A 19,775-nucleotide genomic window follows, 5' to 3' on the forward strand; every position below is an offset into this window, starting at 1 on the left:
ATCAATTGCATTATAATTTCTTTTACAGATCCAACAATTTTTTGAGTCGGAAAGAAAATACTTGAAACATTGCTATATGCTTTATTAAAAACTCAACCCACCATACTGGTTTCCGATAACATCTATTAGTAAATCAAGTGATCAAAGTTACCCTTATACACCTATTTTGTTAACAAGTAATGAAACAAAGTTACCTAGCTTTGTTGGCAAATATAAGTTGGTTGAATTGGATTACCACTCCACACATCAACAAGGCAAACTTTTTCAAAGTACATTACATTCAAAATTGAGTGGAGAAAGTTAAGCCGAGGGTTTGAAAAATGTAAAGCTAGATCGCCATGAAATAGTGATGGAAATATACAAAGGTATTAGTTAAATATAAAAAAAATTTACACTATTTTGGTGGTGAGAGAATAGTACACATAAAAAAATTGAATAAAAAGAGCGAGAGTTTTCACCAATATCTATAAAAAGTTCTAAACAAAATGATAAGGTTATTTTTTGTCTAATATCAAAAAAAATCTTGTCACATTATGTTAAATATCCAAACTAAAACTATACACTGATTTGCTTGCAAAAACAATGTTGAATATACCAACTATAAATGTACATATATGTACCTGCAAACAAAGTCATGGCTAGTATACTTTAAGATTGGAAATATTTCTAAACAGTTTGTTGGATTTGCGTTAGATGGGCTTATTTTGAAACGGTTACACAAGTCTGTAATTTTAAAACTAAATTATAGTTAAATGAAAAATAAAGATACATTTACTTATTTTAAATCTCGATTGGTTTGGGGTCGGATTTTGATTAACGTCGCTACAAATCCAAACCAACCGTAAAACCGCACCCAAATCTTTGTCACAAGCGAATTGGGCTGGCCTGGTTCGGATTGAGCCCAGACCAGGTTGAACCGTAGTGACCACTGATCCCTCCTTCCTCGGTGCACGTGTTCAACGGGCAAAATAAGAGAATTCCGAAATTTTGAACCGCTCTGGACCGCCCGCTCTCCTCCCCGAGGATTCAGCCATCTCATCAAAATTTCTTCTTTCGATTTGTTGAAAGCTTCCATCAAATTCAAATTTCCTCCGTTACCCTTCTTCCCCAAGAGCCAAAACCCTAGTCCCTCGACGCTCCGATCTCCGGCCTCCGCCATGAGCGCCGCCGTCCTTCCTACGAGCAGCGGTGGCGGGAGGGAGCTCTCCAATCCCCCCTCCGATGGCATTTCCAACCTTCGCTTCTCCAACCACAGCGACCACCTCCTGGTCTCCTCCTGGGACAAGGTAAACTCTCTTCCTCTCTCCTCTCTTCCCCTCCCTCCCCCACCAAAACCCTAATCGTATCTGACTAGGGTTTTGTTCTTAACTATCACTGGATCTGGATCCTTGTCCTTTGATCAGACTGTTCGGCTCTACGACGCGAGTGCTAATGTCCTCAAGGGGGAGTTCATGCACGGAGGCCCCGTTCTCGACTGCTGCTTCCATGATGATTTCTCTGGTTTCAGTGCCAGCGCTGATAACACGGTCCGGAGGTAAGGGGGGGGACTTTTAAGGCTTGAGTTCTGCTGTCGAGTTCTTCTGAAATTTTGAGCTATGCTGAACATTTGATGGGATTGAAAAATTGATCTATTGTGACCAAAAGCGCCTCTCTCTCATTTTATCATAAAAAAGACTTTGCTATTTTAGCTGTTTTAGTATAATACTGCATTTATGTCCTGTAGCCTGTAGGCCACGGAAGTTCTCAGCGTAATTAGAAGCTTGAATTCATACATATTAGCGCTTCCTTTTTCTTTCTTTGGTACCATCTTTAGCTTGTATATCTCAAGTTTAGAGTTTGCAAGTAGAATTGACAACAGCATTGCATATGCAACCCTGTGAATTCCAGATGGAAAAAGTTGGACTTTATGAGCTATATCTGTTATGGTTCATTGGTCTGTTCAAGTGGGAACTGGAATTAGGCTGCCCCTCCCCCTCCCACCCTGGCATGGATGGTAACACAAACAAAAATGCTTTTCTTATTAGAAGGGTTTGTTGTCGTTTAGTTTTGGCTAGGCTGGTTTTGCTGTAGGTTTCATGCTTTGTTATACATCACCCTTCTCGTTGGGGAAGTAGAGCCTTCACTAGTGGTACTTGCAGCACGCTATAGGTTGTCTAAGGATGATGATGGTACCGCTGATATTATCTGAAAAACTTTGGACCTGTGAAAACATCCATAGTTATTTAGACTGTCTTCTTCATGTGTCTGAGGAATTGCTAGAAAGAGATGATGTTAGATACTGTGTTCATATTTAGTTAGCCATATTCCCACATTTGGGATTGGCTGTACGAATCATTTTCCATTCAGGAAAATTTTTCTGAGGTTCCATTCATATTGTAAGCCTCATTCTCTACAATAAACTCTAAACCTAGGCTCAACCTTTCACCTCTTTAATCAGGTTTAGTGATAACAATGCCTCAATGCTTTGCATGTTCGCGATAAGAATGTTATCTTCATCTACTCTAGGTCTGCAACCTTTGAAAGATAAGGGTCACAAAGTGGAAACATTGTGCATATCAAACATAGGGATGGCGATGTACCACGTTGGATTGGGTAAAATTTTGAACGAGTAAAAAAAATCCTCAACCTGTACCAACCTGACAACCCGTTTATATTCAGGTAATCGGACTGGAAAGTAAAAAGCTAAACTCAAACCCATTTACTTTATATGGACCCATACCCAACCTGCCAACCTGATTAGTGCTTTCCTTGTTAATTACATATGTCAGTAAACTATAGCAAAGTATGGTTACAAAACAGATGTTTTAGAACTTGAATTCAAATAAAGTGAGAAAATGAGAAGAAAAAAATAAGGTGGAGGAGAAATGTGATAAATCTCAAACACTCCATCCTCTACTTCTATTGAATATATATATTTTTAAATTCTCTAATCACCAATCATGCTACAGTTCTAATTATCTGAATCAGTCCTTAACCAGGCTATAAACCATTGCATGGTTAGGGCCATCTTTGAGGAATCAATTTTAAAGGGTTATCTAGTCCATGGTGACACATTGGGTCTGAAGAGCCAAACCCCTACCCAACCATTTATAACCAGGTTGCTCCGTTAATTGATACCACCAAATTATTGCAAAACCCTTTCATGGGCCCATTTATTTTACATTGGTTTGGATGGGGAGGTAGGTCAGCGTCAAATTGCCACACCTTCAAATATTTTCAGTTTTAGAGGGAATGTTAGAACTCGTATGTAATTCTATTATCTAGTTGATTGTTTAGGTGTAGCACCTAGTGTAACACCTTTTCATCAACTACTTATTATGAGATACCCACAGTTACTTCTACCGCTATGCAAATTATAAGAATGAAAAATAAGTATACTACTAAAGATAGGGAAAATAAAGGTAGGTGCAAGTACCAAGGTTTTAAATCTTATGGGATTGGGGCATCTTAGTTCTTTCGCGGAACGTGATGTGTTGCCATCTTGCCCCGTCCTGATATATAGGATGAGGATGTCCCAGGATGTGCCAATCGGGATGCTGGGACAATCTTGTCCTAATACTTGGGATGATACTTTCCCAACATTCTACAAGACATCCCATTGGGATTTGAAACCATGGATGGAACCACCTTCTTCGGATATCATTTTTGGGAAACTAGTTTAACTTGCTTTACAATTTTCCTAGACATTGCTCTAGTACCCACTTCAAAAGATAGTGAAGTTGCTTAGGTGAGAACTGGTCTTGGACCTTCCAAGCCTAGGTGGTCACCTAGGGAGGAAGGCATTTAAAATGTTATAAGTATCTGTTTAGACCATAACAGAGCAGGGAGAAAAGAGAAGAATAAGAGTCCTAGAAGCAACAACCTCTAAGCTAGCTTTAGCAACGTTAAGCACAAGGCAACATAGGAAATAGAGGAAGGAGAAGAAGCAGGTTGTGGGTCATTAGCCACCAAGGAGCAAGTGGAAAAACAATAACATAAGCAGAAAAAAAAAGATGAAATAAGATAGGGAAAAGCAGGGGGAAAAATAGAGTCTCCTGTTGCCTCCAGTGCCCATATCCATTGCCTATTGGTGGAGCCCTACAAACCATTGCTTGGGTCTTTGCTTCTCTCCAGGTTGGGTGCTGCTGAGGCAGGAGACATAAAAAAAGAAGAGAAAAAAGGCAACAAGTAAGGAAGCAATTTAGATGGCCATGTACGGTGATCACAACACCTGCTTCTTTCTCTAGTTAGTCGATGTTTGTGAGTGGTTTACTTCAGCAGGGACGGATCATGCTTTCGAGGATCTACATGGCTTTCAACAAAGAAATAATGAGAAAGTTTTTTTTTTTTAGGGCCAGAAGCCCTTCATTTCATGTTGCTTTGTCTCCCTTTCCACTGGTAATCACTATAAAGAGAACCTACTGAAACCCATGGTAATCACTGTTGATAGAAGAAGGTAATTAATATTGATTCCAGATTGAGTCTATGGCACGATCAATTGTCAAAGACAACCAATACAGATTGATGTTTGATTGATGCCAAAGGAGGAATTAGGAAGGAAATAAAGTTTGGATAAGTGGATATGAAACAGATGTTTTTTAAAAGATATGAAACAGTTGCTTTTCAAAAGAAGGCATGGGGTCTATTTATCATGTTAATAACACCTTTCCCATGACCCCAACTAATCAAGAAGGTTTCTCAAGTTTGATTCTTTGCATGGTATGGAAGAACATGCAAGCATCTATAACTATTAATCCATATGCAGAATTTTGACATAAACTAAGAGGAGTATGGAGGTCTGTACCTACATAATTGTTCAAGATCTCAGTCAGCCAAACACCTAATTTTTTAACCACTGAATAGTTTTCCTTTAATCAAATTGATAATCTATATAGAGAAAAATGAATGCTGATTCTTTGAAAGAGAGCCTATGTGGTACCTATGCAATATACCTTGAATCAGTTGTTTCTAGCAAGATGAATATATACTAAGAATTGCCGACAATAGTTGAACTTTTTGTTTACCGCGAATCAAGCTCGAACATGGGGAATTGTAAATAACTTCATATTGTCAGCAACCTTACATAGTCAAGGTGTAGTTATTAGCAAGGGGGACAGGATGCTAGTAAGGCATTGATAACAAAGTAGAAGTTGCAGTTGAGTCAAGCCTAGAAGATGAAGTAGTTTGAGAAGGGGCAAGGTAGGAGAACATGGAGGGAGGTCACCAAGTAGGTAGTCGAGGTGTTCATGCCAATGTTGCCATCAATAGGAGGGTGAGGAAGGTTTGAAGAGGATGGGAAAAAGAAAAGGTGATGATAGGACCCGACTTAGACCCGAATGGCAAATGGCTTTCACTCTGTTTCTTTTTTTTTTTTCTTGTTTCTCATTGAAAGGCATGTGGGTCGAAAGCATGGCCTGCCTAGCTAGAGTAAACTTCTGGGTTCACAAGGTCCCTCGCAAGCTGGGTTTTTTATCCTTCTAAAATGGGACACTTGTTGCCTAACGAGACGAGGAAGCGGGTGTTGTGATTACCATATATTGCAGTCTAAACCGTTTCCAACGGCTAAAGGTTAAATGGGTTAGTTTTTTTTTTTTTAGTTGGGCCTTGCCTAGGCGGTGGCCCTTTTGGGCTCCTAGGTAACTGATTCTAACAACACTTTTGCTTTCTAAGCTTCCTTACTTCTTTATTATTATTATTATTATTTTGTTATTATTTTTATTATTATTACTTAAAAGACATGGTCCCATCCTGCACCTAATACCTGCTTGCAATTCAAGTAATCAAGTGAAATATTGAAGGAAATCTTGAAGAACAGTGGCAAGATAATACTCTTTCCTTTTGGTAAATTTTATCTTCAAAATTCTTTTTACCCCTGGAAATGTGTTTTTCCACAGCCTTTTCATCTTTGATGTGCTGAAGGCATGCATGTAACCTCACAATAAAGGTATTCATGGAACATAGGTAGAATTATAAAGTCTTAAAATGGCACTTTGTTTTCAAATTGCATCTTAAATCTCAAGCAGCTGGAATGATACTTTGCGACCCACTTGAGATTTTTTCCCCTTTTAAGTGGTGCCTTGTGATCAATAGCTCATCCTTATATATTTTTTTGTTCTGTTGCAAACATTTTGCATCAATTATTAGTAGACAGAACTTTCTCGAACATAATTTTTCCAAAATTTTGCTGTAAGGCAATGATTGGTGCTTGGTTGCCTATCCATTTTACAACAAATGTTGAATATCTGTCGTATAACCTATATTTAAAATTTTAACCGTACCTTGTTGGAAAATCAATTAAGTCAAAGTTTTTACAATAACCATCCTATTTCAGGTTTGTCTTCGGTACTGGCAAGGAGGATATTTTGGGACGTCATGAAGCTCCTGTGCGTTGTGTTGAATACTCTTATGCAGCAGGTTGCCTGGCTATTTGTATACTCAAACTATATAGCTGCCAAATTTTTTGGTTTATTATGCTATTAAGTTTTACAGAGAAACCATGTCAACTGAAAGTTTTCATTATTATTGTTACTATTGTTGTTGTTGTTACTGATCATATGTTGAAATTTCAAACTTTATAAGGCAAGCATCAATGATTGCATATTGACATGAACCTTATAAGGGTTTCACTTTTAACATAGGGTACTTCAAGATAGGCAAACTAAATGATCTTATGCAACTTTTCACTCTTTTTGAACTGATGCAGTGTTGCCCCCTTTTTTATTCCTGTTCTTATAAAGCACATTCATGGATCAGTCAATTTGACAGGTTCATATGCATGCAATTGTATTCTCTGTTAAATTTATTCAAAATTTGTTTGTTGTTTTGTGTAATCAATCTATATAGATGACTTTGTGCACTGCACTATGAATCTCGAAAAAAATTTGTTATCAGAAAAAAAACCCATATATGCACATCCTATTTTACATTCTTAATATAATATTGAAAGACTTTAATCTGTGCATTATGACTCTTATGAGTCACTAAATAACCATCATAAGACCCATAGCTCTATACTTGGCAGTTGCAATGGTTTGGGTTGGGTTAGCCTTGTCTATCAAGATATATAGGCTTGACTTAGAGCTGAATGACCTGACTACTCATTGTTTTTCGAGACCATACAAGCCATACTCACTAGGTAGTAGTAGCTCATTCTACTGATCTGCTCTTGATCCATCGACCTGCATAACAAATTTTTGTAACCTCTTGAATCCTACATGATCTGATGCTTCTCTCCTGTCTCTGGTTATAGTAATTAGTTATCAATACTAACACAATAATCCCTACTTGATAAGGATCATCAACAACGTAGTGCTATCAACACCTAACCTGTTTAACTTGTGGTCATTGCTGCTTGACCCATACCTGACCTGCAAATAAAACATGCCTGCCCATGTTTGCTTCGTAGTGAGTTGGGTCCTAAATTGCTTCCCTTGTATGTGTAACTTTAGCACATTCATGGTACTATTAACATTTAACCTGTTTAACTTGTGGGTTATAAAAAAATGACAATCCATGTTTATAATTCCTTGTGTACAAATTTCTTGATTGGATTATTGAGAATAATTAAATGGAAATTTGTGGAACCAGGATAAACAAATGGAAACTCTTTGGGCTAGGAATGTAGGCTTAAGAAAGTTGATGGATCAAGGTTTCCTGTAAGGTTAATCATTTTTTATTTTTTATTTTATTTTATATAGGATCCACTTGTTTTCCTTATGGCATAACATCTAAGGATTTTAGAGATAAATTTGAGTTTGCCAATTTGATCTTTGGTGTGCCAGTTTGGTAAATCTGATCTAACCAGCTCTGTCTTGGTTGACACCAACATTTGACTACTCTGCTTGATGAATCAATCGTCAAAAAATAATATACAGCAACATCAGTAATTTTCATCTGCTTCTCCCATCAACTTTGCAACTTCAAACAGCCTTTGAAACCTGTATGTGGGATTCATGAATTTCTAAGTGGAAAATAATCAGATTCAGGACACAAGTGGAGGAGGTTACATTTTAAGAAAAGATTTATTATCTTGTTCCATCTAAATTGGATTTTTTATCTACAGAATGTATTATTAGAAATTGAGCTCAGTAAAAAGGAGATGAAGGTTTTTTTTTTTTTTGTCTAAAAATAAGAAACTCTAATCTCAAAGGAAGTCTCTTGTGTTGTCTGATATAATTTAATTACATTATTGTTAATTGACCTCAAGTCTATGGCCTTAAACTTGATTTATGTCTGAACCTTTCGCCCTCCGTAATTTCAAATCAGATAATCAACTAAAATAAATATATCCCACTGTGTGTGAATTCACTCTCCATGTGCTTCAACTATAAAAACACCCATTATAAGTTATTGATGTGATTATAGTACAACTACGAAAAGTTATTATAATCAATGAGAAAGGTTTTTACAGGTGCATCTTGTTTACTTATGTTTCTACCTCATCCCCTAAAGCTAGCAATTGGGTTATATGTGTTATGTTGTCAAGGAATAACCCACCAACCCAGCAAGCCAATGTTCTTCACTTCGTTAATTCAAATCACTAGAAATTCTCATCAATGTTAGCATCATGCATGAGGCTATATATGCATAAATATAAGAGGATTGTATGCATTTCCATGTAAAGTATCTCGGAATATGGCAACTGGGTGGGTTCCTAAGTTCGATGTGCATAAAAGCATACAACAAGCCACATATTCTGAAGTATACCTTGAGAGTGATTTTGAAAGATGAAGATACATATATCCGATTTTTCAGAATTACTATCATGGCATATAACCTTTACCTTTCCAGATGAGATGTTTGGACCATCAATGAATAACCCTTCTTGATCAAATGATGTGGATATCCTTTTTGTTTGCTCAGTCTTTCATAAATTGTAGTTACCATGACATTTGGGTACTCCACCATGTATCCGGTTGCTGTCACCTATTTTAGTTCTTGACCTGACTTATTTTAAGCTTCGAACCACTTTATATTAATATCGCTCTTTATGGTCTGTCCAAAAATTATTAAATATTTAATCCTCAACCTGGGAAACAAGTTGGCTAGAAAAGCTACCTTAAAAGACACTTTTCTCAAGTGGAAAGTTAATTGGTTGAGCAAACATCTAATTCCATGTTAACTAAAAATATCAAGAACTATTGATGTCAGTGTTGATAATTCATTTTCCCCTGAGTGATGCACAACTTGGGGATTGAGAGAAAATTTTATAGATAACAATAAGGCCTGAAATTTTGTATTGTGTTAGGCATTAAAGATTGTTCTGGAAAACAAGTTGAGTGTGGCAGAAATGTAAATGTAAAAAAATTTTGGTATACGGATAGATTGAGAATATGAATTCTATTACAGCATTTTTAGGTGCTGCACAATGAAAATATGAGGGGGCTCTAGTAAGGAGAGAGAATTGTTGAAGGATGCGGGACAAGGAGGGGAAGATTTAAAGTAATATGTACGAGGTTGTGAACAAAGATATGGGGGACATTGAATGGCATCAAAGATGGCCCTAAATAGAATGTGGATCCATAAAGCTGACCTAAATAGCTAGGATAAGGTGAGATGGTTGTGGTTATGGTTGTGATTTGTAGTGTTTCTTTCCCACTCACCTATTGGATCAATAAAAGATATCCAAGGGTTCTCTGGCATTTGGTGGCTACGGTGCTTATGCTTTATGCTGATTGATTAATCAATTTTAGGTTCTTGTTCGTAAAGAATTACACAATGTTGCATGCATCACTTTCTGTTCCTGTCTATTTGGTCAGTATAGCTAATGGAACTCAGTAATTTCTAATATGGAATTTATCATTGTCGTGTGTTAAAAGCTATATATTATGCATTTGTCTACTATTTTTGAACAAATTAAATGCCATTACTATTTTTAATGTCACTTGCCAATACGTAAAACAACACCAAAAACAAGAGATCTATTTTTTGAGATTTTTGTCTGACTCTGTGATAAGTATAGGCAGTTATATCAGAATCAGTTCACTGGCCGCTGTGTTAACATGGTATTGCAGTTGAGCTCACATTATAACCTACTCATAAAACTAATGAAGATAGCTCTTGAAAGCAGGATGAATCTATGGTAACCTCATTGGCCTTTATATCAGGCATCTTGGTCATCTTTGAGCATTCTACAGTCTTCTCTGGATATCCTACTTCTAGATCACTCTATAGATTTGACTACCATTTGAAGCTGAGGTTGGGATGTTGCAAGGACTTCCTCTTTCAGTCATCATTTTGGGCCACATTGCTTGTAGCTCGAAACTTCTAGTTAGGGTGCTGCACATGCTATAGCATCTCTCTAAGAACCCATTCCTGCACTTGCTAAAAGTTTCCTATTCTAAATGCTCGATCTGGTTTCCCACACCTGCACCTGAATCTGCTTTTATACCCGGTTCTGCTCTGCGTAAGTAAAGTCATGCCATTGATTCTATATATATAATTTGGGTTACTTTGGAAGAGGAATAAATCAACCCAAAATAAATGAGCTAAGTTACTCCTGCTCTTCTTTACTACGGAATAGATTACTATACCCTAGATGGAGTAATTTATTCCTGGGTTAAGTGGGTAAAAGGGGTTTGTGAGGCAAACAGTTGTTTACCAAATTTTTTAGAAATGTCTGTTTTCCCTTCAAAAAGAAAAGTTTGATCCAAATGCTCCAATGAGTGTTTGGCTGAAAAAGAATGGAATAACTGGGTTAAATGACTTCTACTTCCTTTTATTCTTCTTCCAAATGCGGCCTTAATGCCATTGAGATTCATATAGCATTAGATGTTGTAACTAGATTTGTCTTTGATCTGTCTTAGAAAATAATTTGCTTTACTGATTGAATTCCATGATAGCACTAGGTGATGCATTCTATCTGATGTATGTATTCTTTGCTATCCCATCATATTATTTATGCATTATCATGGTATATTGCACTTTGATCTTGTAAGTATGATGTCGAACAATAAGTTGTCATATGCAACATTTATGATGTGTACTGACTCGTCAATATGATGTCAAACAATAAGTTGTCATATGCAACATTTATGATGTGTGCTGATTTGTCTATTTATATCATGTCAGGACAAGTAATCACAGGTAGTTGGGACAAAACACTGAAGTGCTGGGATCCTAGAGGTGCAAGTGGGCCAGATCGTACTCTCGTCGGGACGTATCCACAACCTGAACGTGTATATTCACTTTCTCTCGTTGGCCACCGCTTAGTTGTTGCAACTGCAGGAAGGCATGTGAATGTCTATGATTTGCGCAATATGTCTCAACCGGAGCAACGGAGGGAGTCTTCGTTGAAATATCAAACTAGATGTGTCCGTTGTTATCCCAATGGCACAGGTGAACATTTATAAGAACTTGAAGCAGTTGATATAGTTTTAAAATTTCCACATGGATATTTGTGCATGTCATTCATGAATGGATGCATTTACTTACTAGTGAGATAGTTGATTCATAAAAAGTCCTTGGAATTTTTTTTTTGTTGCTATTTTAACTTCTTTTTTATTAATATAGATGGGCTTTATATTGTTTTCTTAATGTGTTCTTGTTAAATACATAGCTTAGCATTGTGCATAATTTCTGTCATATGCAAGAGGTGGTAGTTTTCTCTAGATAGATCGGAGGTGGATTTGGTAAGTAAAGGTCGTCTAATCTTTTTTCAATGGTTTAAGAAGGGAAAACTCTATTTTAACATTGGTAAAAGTCATGGAAAAGCTCGCAATAACATCAGATTAGCCCCTATCCACCACCACAGATAACAAACAACTATGAACCTGAAATTAAATTTAAATCATTAACATTTCTTTCGTGTTGATATATCTGGGAAAACATAAATAATGTATAATTTCTCCAAGGATGTGGACCTCAATTTGTGTGCATTTAATCTGGTAAAAACAAGTACATTCACTATTATTGTTGGGGGATGAGTGGAATTGATAGCTTGAATGTTTTGAACCAAAACCAGTTTGTCCTAAATAGTTAAGCCTGGATGTAGTTGCATGCTTAAGTTTATGAAGCAAGAGAGTCGGGTGAAAAGGACACAACCACATTTCTTGATATACCAGATAATGAAGATATAGGCGCTCCACACATAACTGAGTCCTGCACATCTGCAGCTAAATCTTAGTCATTTGTTTCACACACAATTTACATAGAAGAGGATACTGCATTAAGGGAATTTAATTAAAAAGCTGGTTTACAAAATAAAAAGGTAAAGGAAATCTAATGCAATATTTAATAATGTGGTCTAGGCAGCTGAATATGGGCTAGCGTATGCGGATGCAGCCTGGTGACTGCACTGCATCTGCATTAGCATTCTGTTGCATAGTGAGCCACCTAGGACCTAATATCTCACATATGCAGCCCGGGCACATACGGTTTGTGATGAAAGTGTCCGGTAAATCATTTCTTGAAGAAGATTTGACTTTTGACTGCCTTTACGAATTTTGGTCGTTTAAATACTATGTATCTTGTTTAATATGTAGACACTTTAAGCTAATAAGTCACGAATCCTTGCTGCTTATTTTCTTTTTATTCATCATTTGATTATTTGCAGATTTCTCTGTTGTATTTGTGGACCTGAAATTTGAGCATACCTCATAAAGAACCTACTCCACCACCTCTTGCTCCTCACTATAATTTTATTTTAACATGTCATATTGATTTGAGCATACCATATGAAGAAATTTCTTTTTCTTTTTTTTTAAATGCTAAGTTGTCATATTATTGTAAGATATGCTCTCAAATAAGTGTAACGATGTATACTTAATATTTTTTCTAGTTTTTTGAATTTTTTTTTTGTACTTTGTTTACTTCTATATACTTTTCATATTTTATTTACTTCTAGGGATTTCAAAAATAACAATCACATAGGTCTCCTATATTTGCAGCTACTTACTGCATGTGCATTGTGTGGTACCTCAACCAACAGCTACCACCATTGCTTTTTAAGGCCTTGGTTTAATGGACAAGAAAACAAAGTAAGTGATAAGAAATTGGTTAGTGGAATTGGTGTAAGATGTGAAAGCATCCAGGGAACTCATTTCTTGTGCAGCATATTGGGTCTTGAGAAAGCTGCTTCTGTAAGAAGGTCAATTTGATTTCCTCAAATGGGAAAATTTTGAAACATCTACATACTTAGAATATAAGCAAAAGAATTTCATTAACAAAATAAAAAAAGAAACCTCCAGCAACCAATTTCTGAATGATTAGCCTGTAGTCACGTGTTTCTCATGCATTTCCCTTTTGTTTTACTTCTACAAATCCGGTGTTCTTTCTTTCTTTTTTATTTTTTTCACTTGAGAGGGATGCTTATTCCCCACCTCTTTTTTGTGTATTATTCTTGCACCTTATTTGGAAACTATATGCAAGAGTGCATTGCTAGGCAGCATGGAGTGGACTATCAAGTTTATAAATTTGAAATGAAGAGGTTAAGGATGTACGATGGGCAATGGGAGTGACTTAAAGGTCATGTGGCATCTTGTACCTGAGTCAGATCCATTGCTGCATCAACATATCTGAGCAGACTAACATGACAATATTGATGGTAGTAGCAGATTTATAGAGGAGTTTTGAGAAGACCGCAGCTAAATGGTGAGTGTTGAGCTTAAGAATGCCTTGGTGGAAGGACGTGTGACATAATTAGGAGCATCGACTTAGCTAAAATAGTTGGCAAGGTTGGATTCGATAGGATAAAATGTTGACAAAGGCATCGGTCTATATATTCAGAATTGCACTTTTGTGGTTACTATAGTTGTGAGAATAGCACTCAAGACAGATAATGGATAAACATCTACAAGCCTATTTCTGGATACAAAGTGGGCAAGTCTGAAATTCAAAATCAATATCTACGAAGTATGAAAAATATGCCATTTAAGATGCTATTGGTATTATTAAAGAACATTTTATGCTTCTGCAGCAGTTTAGTCACCAAAGGTAACTGTGAAGCAAGGACCTGAAGCATAAGGAGTCAAGCATATTTGCTTTAAAACAGCTTCAAACTCATCTAATGTAGAAAATCTATTACTTTATTAGTTTAGTTGTTTCACCATTAATCTGACATGCCGGGATATGGCTTGTTGCAAAGCTGCAAAAGTCTTCTGCTTGGTGCCCAATGGGAAATCACGCTTCACAAGTTTGTAACTGTGTTCCTAAGGCTGACAATTTGGCAGCTAGGAAAGTTTATCTTTGCAGTACAGTGTATAATTTTGCCAGTTGCCTTTGGCTATGATTTTCAGCTTTGTGGTTAATGATGATCAGATCATGTGACGATGAGCGATCATGACAATTAAGAGTAGTAGTATTATAAATGGAGGGTTGTCAGGAGGGAACATCTTGGGGTCTAATTTCTACAGTTTACATTCCTTACTTTCACCTTTTCTTTAATGTGACAATTCAACTGAGCTTTAGTATTAAAGTGGTATCAGAATGTACATTTTTTGACTTGCCGCTTCAGACTTCTTTTGATGCTATGCTTGCGAACTAGTTCTGCAAGCATGATGGAAGAGATTGTGTATCGGCACTCTTTTGAACTTCATATGATATTTAACATTCAAATTTCTAAAACTGGCTGCCATGCCAAATACTTTTCTAGTTAGTATCCAAATACTTCTCAACTAGTTAGTATCTTATATTAAATTTCATGCATCACTTGCTTTCGTTCTTTTACATTCCATATATTGGTAATAATGCAGTCACCCTATTTGCTGTACTTGATGTTTTTAACCTGGATTGCTCTTTGATTCAGGTTTTGCCCTAAGTTCTGTGGAAGGTCGGGTTGCTATGGAGTTCTTTGATTTATCTGAGGCTGGCCAATCTAAGAAGTATGTTCTTTTGCTTAAATTTCATTATATGAATACTAGAAATAGGAACACATCTGCTTCAGAAGATATATGCTGCTTTTACTTCAACATATTTGAGATCATATTCTGTAGATCCTTGAATCGTACAGACGGTACTACGTTATGGTAGAGACTGATTTGTTCAATGATGTGATTAATTCTGATTTCACTTAAAGCTGCTCTCTGCTAAGTGCTAGTTCTCTATCAGGACATAAATGTGCATGTCTGAAAATGTATCTGTGCAGAGATAGAGAAGCAAATGTTGAATGTATTCAACCTCTAAGTTGTTATTCCGAGTGGACTTAGGTGATTAGCTGTCTGATGGGAAAAACTTACATTTCATTATATAGCACTTTTTATGTTTAGAATTCCTACTTTGCATGAAGAATCCTGTTTGTTTAGTACTTTACTGTTGGGACAGTTGAGATAGCACTGTTATTTGCAGCGACTTCCTCTTCATTAGTCTGTTTGCAGAAAAAGCAGTCCGTTGCTTCAATGAGGAATCAATAGAATGAAACTAACCTCTCTATTTCCTACAAGTACTACTAAATTTCCAAAGCATTTGTTTCTTGCAACATTCCACTTCCTTTTGTTTGCTTGGTGTTTATGACAATTTCGGTGTTTCTATACGTTTCCTGATCTTCGATTCCCTCAACTGAATAATGTTTCATCCAGGTATGCATTCAAGTGCCACCGAAAATCAGAGGCTGGGAAGGACACTGTTTATCCAGTCAATGCAATAGCATTCCATCCCATGTAAAATCTCTCTCTCTCTCTCTCTCTCTCTCTCTCTCTCTGTGTCACACCCACACACTTGGACGCATCCTTTAATTCCTTTCTTTTGCCCTTAAATTTGGCTGTTGTAGTTATGGAACATTTGCCACTGGAGGCTGTGATGGATATGTAAATGTGTGGGATGGTAACAACAAGAAGAGATTATACCAGGTAATAGTTTCATACAGTGGCAACACCTGTACATCACCATTGAGAAGCTCTGCATAACATTTCTTTTCTTGTTCTGTTCTTTTACAGTATTCAAAATACCCAACCAGTATTGCAGCGTTATCCTTCAGTAGAGATGGACGTCTGCTGGCTGTGGCATCCAGCTACACATTCGAAGAGGGGGATACACCGTGAGTGAATCAAATTATTTTGCTAACCTCATAAAATTCGTTCCTATTAAAATAATGCCACCGTTATGGTGCAATCACTAATTTATTTATCATCTTGCAGTCATGAACCCGATGCCATTTTCGTGCGGAATGTGAATGAGGTCGAAGTCAAGCCAAAGCCCAAGGCATTGCCTGCACCTCCTCCATAAGTTGTTTTTCATCGCAAGAAACAAGGTAGTTAAAATTTGTAGAATGCTTATTGGAGAATACTTAAAAATTCTATTTCTTGTTATTACGTGTGTATTCTGACAGCTTTTGTTCTGGAGAAAAAAAAAGAGAGAACTCCAGTGGACAACTAAGTCGGGAATTAATGGCTGTTATTTTCGTTAAAACAAAATTAAGGGTGAGTTGCGTACACTGTTAGAATAGGATAACTTAATGAAAATGTCTTCATCTGATCTCCAACTGGCTCTTTTACTTCAACTGTTGTAGGTGTTCATTATTTTATTTTAGAAACAATCAAGGAAATGAATAAGAAATTTATTGGATTTTGTGCCACATATATTACAAGTCAATATTTGATATATAATTTTCTACCTATGAAGGAGAAGATATAGAAAGAACATGCAGCAGAAGTTACAGAGTCTGACCTATGCCCCCATTCACAAGTCAATAAGGCAAAAGAACTAACTATATAATCAATCTGCTATGTTGCCACCCTTTCTCTGCCATTGGAGGACCAACGGTTACAGTGAGAAAGCAGGGGAAAAAGCAAAAGCCGAGTAGTTTATCTTGCTATGATTTTTGACCGTTGACAAGCTTGTACCAGTTATCCCTCTACCCTGCAAGGCTCAACTCTTAGCCAATTAGTTAACAGCGGCACCAGGTCTGATTTGTGTTTTTCTCAGCAAGAGTTGAAATTAACCCAGACCCTCGCCTACTATTATAGTTTATTAGTTAAGAACATGATGTATTACTGGTATGAGTCATCCTTCGTAATAAATAAAAATAAAAAAACTTGATGTCACCCGATAACGAGTCAAGGTACCCGTCTAACCACGCCATCAACCATTTATACATGAAGTGTATTAAAAAATCAAGTGAATTAAGTTAATCGGAAAAAAAGAAAATATGCAGTATATATATATATATATATATATATATATATATATATATATATATATATATATATATAATTGTTTGAAATAGTAAAATTTTTGAACTATCTGAAAAAAATGTCTTTATTATTTTTTTCAAATTTTATCATAGGGAAAAAAAATTGATCATCGAACCATCACAACCTGCTTTAGATAACTCCATTTACTGTACCTATATTAACACAAGTATGTTATTTAAGTATAGCGAATGATCATCTGATCAAATTAAAGCTACCACTCGTCTCTCACTCGCGGGTGGCCAAGAAGTTCTCACTAGAAGCTGCGGTCGGGTGTTCAAGTGTTTATAGCGTAGGAGGTTGGGTTTAGACGGGAAAAAAGAAAAAGCCTCTCAATAGCTCACATAATCTAATTGGATTTTGTAGAACCTCCACTTGCTATTTCTTCTGTTATAGCATAAAATCTCCTCAAACTTCCATTTGTAAGTCCCATATCATCCTATCAAACACTTGAGCCGACTGCCCAGAAGCTGCACTCTTCTTTTAAGAGTCTCTACCCTCTCCAATCTGTGTTATGAAATGAGAGGCTCTAGTTGACTAGTTCAATATCATCCCACTGCTCATTGATTGATGATAGGTGATTAAATAAGGCAAATACAAGTGGTGGATCCGCTTGGCAGTTGCATTATGCTTGGTGCATGAGTAATTAGGCAAGACATTTAGTTTTTTTTTTTTGGTTAACGACAGTTCAATGTATGATTCATAAATTCTACTTATCCTTAATTCTTATATCTCACATAATGCATTGTTTTGATTGTAAACTTGTAATTATTCAACTAGATGGTCCCTCGTTGAGCGGAAGAAGTAACAAACTCATTGTTAGTTCAAAACTATGCTATAGGAGATGGAGATATTGGTAGCTTCAGCTAACACAGTGCTGGGTTGCCGGCACGCGGTGTTCAAACTTTTTGCAGGTTATAAAACTGTTTCAACTCGGATGCAGGATAGAAGTGACCTTCCAATTACTTATAGCTTAGATACGATGAGTCTCTCATAATCACCATCATTTGCACGTCCCTTATGTTTCAGACATGATGCATGTAACAACCCAAGACCTCATCCAAAATGGCTAGCCGGAAGTTACTATTTGGATTCGTTGATCCTGTATAAATACCCAAGATCTACCCAGCGAATAACTGATGTGGGACTAAACACACGCCTGCACGTGGTCCTCACATACTCCCTCCGTTCAAGCCCTGACGTCCTTGTCAGACTAAGGGTTCATATCTATTCAAATCTAATCACAAACACCACAATTGGCCCGTGGGCAGCCCCAATAGATCTGTGCTGCAGTGTCCCCTAGTCCACATAGATTATAGGCCCGGTCCGCTCTGATACCATTTGTAACAACCCAAGACCTCACCCAAAATGGCTAGCCGGAAGTTACTATTTGGGTTCCTTGATCCTGTATAAATACCCAAGATCTACCCAGCGAATAACCGATGTGGGACTAAACATACGCCCGCACGGGTCCTCACAATGCATACTTAATGCGAATATGCATTGAACTAGGGCATGTATATTTTGCGGGCTAAGCAAGAGGTTATAGTCCCACGTCGTCTCATAAGAGGATGTTGTATCGATTTATAAGCTTGGGCTGGTCCTCCACCAATAGCTTAGGCTTTTTGGACTACTAAGACCACGATAGGTTGTATCAGAGCTAAATCAATGTCCCCTCCTCTCTCAAGGAGTCAAAGCCAATTCTTGGCCAGGACATTATGAGATCGAGTGGGAAAAATCGGTTGTGGTTGAACCACCCACTTCAGGCCTATTTGGATGATGGGCCGAAAATCCTATGTGATTCATAGATTGGATCAATATAACCAGCAAAATCATAAGATAACCGACTGAACTAGACCTATATGTATAAATACCCAGAAGTAGCTTTGGAGTGGGTCGGCCCGAATTCTATAAGGCTAAAATAAAGACCTCAGCACCAAATATAAATGGTCATATGTGGTCCATTCCAATGCTAGTTCTGATTGTACTGGTTCAATCCATAAATTTTATAAGATTTTCAGTTCGATTATCCAAATAGGCCATCGGGCTTTTTTCCTCCGAAATAGCTTATCAAGGAATGGACTTCAATCCTATTTTTGGTTAATCAAATGGCTGCAGCGAGTTTCCGCTGGCCCAAACCGAGCTCTGAGACCAAGCGCAGCCGAGGAGACGACCGAAGAGAATTAGACCAATTCAACACCACGTGGTCCGCACCAAACATAGACGGTCACACGTTACGTGGCTTGACGAACATATGTATTGAATGCGCAAAGGGGAAACGAGAAACACGTGTCAACCTCTCGCACTGTTTCACACCCAAACTTCCTTATCCTTCGCGTAGAGGTCAGTTCTAATTTACAGATATACATGCCACGTGGCACAGTAGGAAGGCAAAAGCCACGAAAAGGCCAGGATTACGGTACGGTGTCCCTTCTCTACAGTATTATGTCCACATTCTATCCAATAAGATGCCTCCTTTCTTTAAATTTAACCCCATATTAGTCTTGTATTCGTACGTTATTGTTTACAGTACGAGAAGACTCTCTCCATCGTGAGAGACGGTTTTGTATTGTTTTGAATGAAGAACAAGTCGACTCTCGCTGCAGTACTCCTGCTACTTAACGTGTTCCTGCGCCGCTTAACCTGCTCCAGCACCCCCCCCCCCCCCCCAAG

General features: G+C 37.3%; 1 protein-coding gene across 1 annotated transcript; it reads left to right on the forward strand.

The window, feature by feature from the left end:
- Positions 1–973: 973 nt before the first annotated feature.
- LOC120107817 (mitotic checkpoint protein BUB3.1) lies at positions 974–16,393 on the forward strand. Its single transcript, XM_039121283.1, has 9 exons — positions 974–1,286; positions 1,404–1,534; positions 6,311–6,393; positions 11,050–11,316; positions 14,723–14,798; positions 15,492–15,572; positions 15,683–15,761; positions 15,849–15,949; positions 16,050–16,393. Exons 1-9 carry the CDS (start codon positions 1,158–1,160, stop codon positions 16,135–16,137), a joined length of 1,035 nt encoding a protein of 344 aa, XP_038977211.1. The 5' UTR covers positions 974–1,157; the 3' UTR covers positions 16,138–16,393.
- Positions 16,394–19,775: the final 3,382 nt, after the last annotated feature.

Source organism: Phoenix dactylifera, unplaced genomic scaffold (assembly GCF_009389715.1).
Source record: "Phoenix dactylifera cultivar Barhee BC4 unplaced genomic scaffold, palm_55x_up_171113_PBpolish2nd_filt_p 001031F, whole genome shotgun sequence".
Taxonomy (NCBI): domain Eukaryota; kingdom Viridiplantae; phylum Streptophyta; class Magnoliopsida; order Arecales; family Arecaceae; genus Phoenix; species Phoenix dactylifera.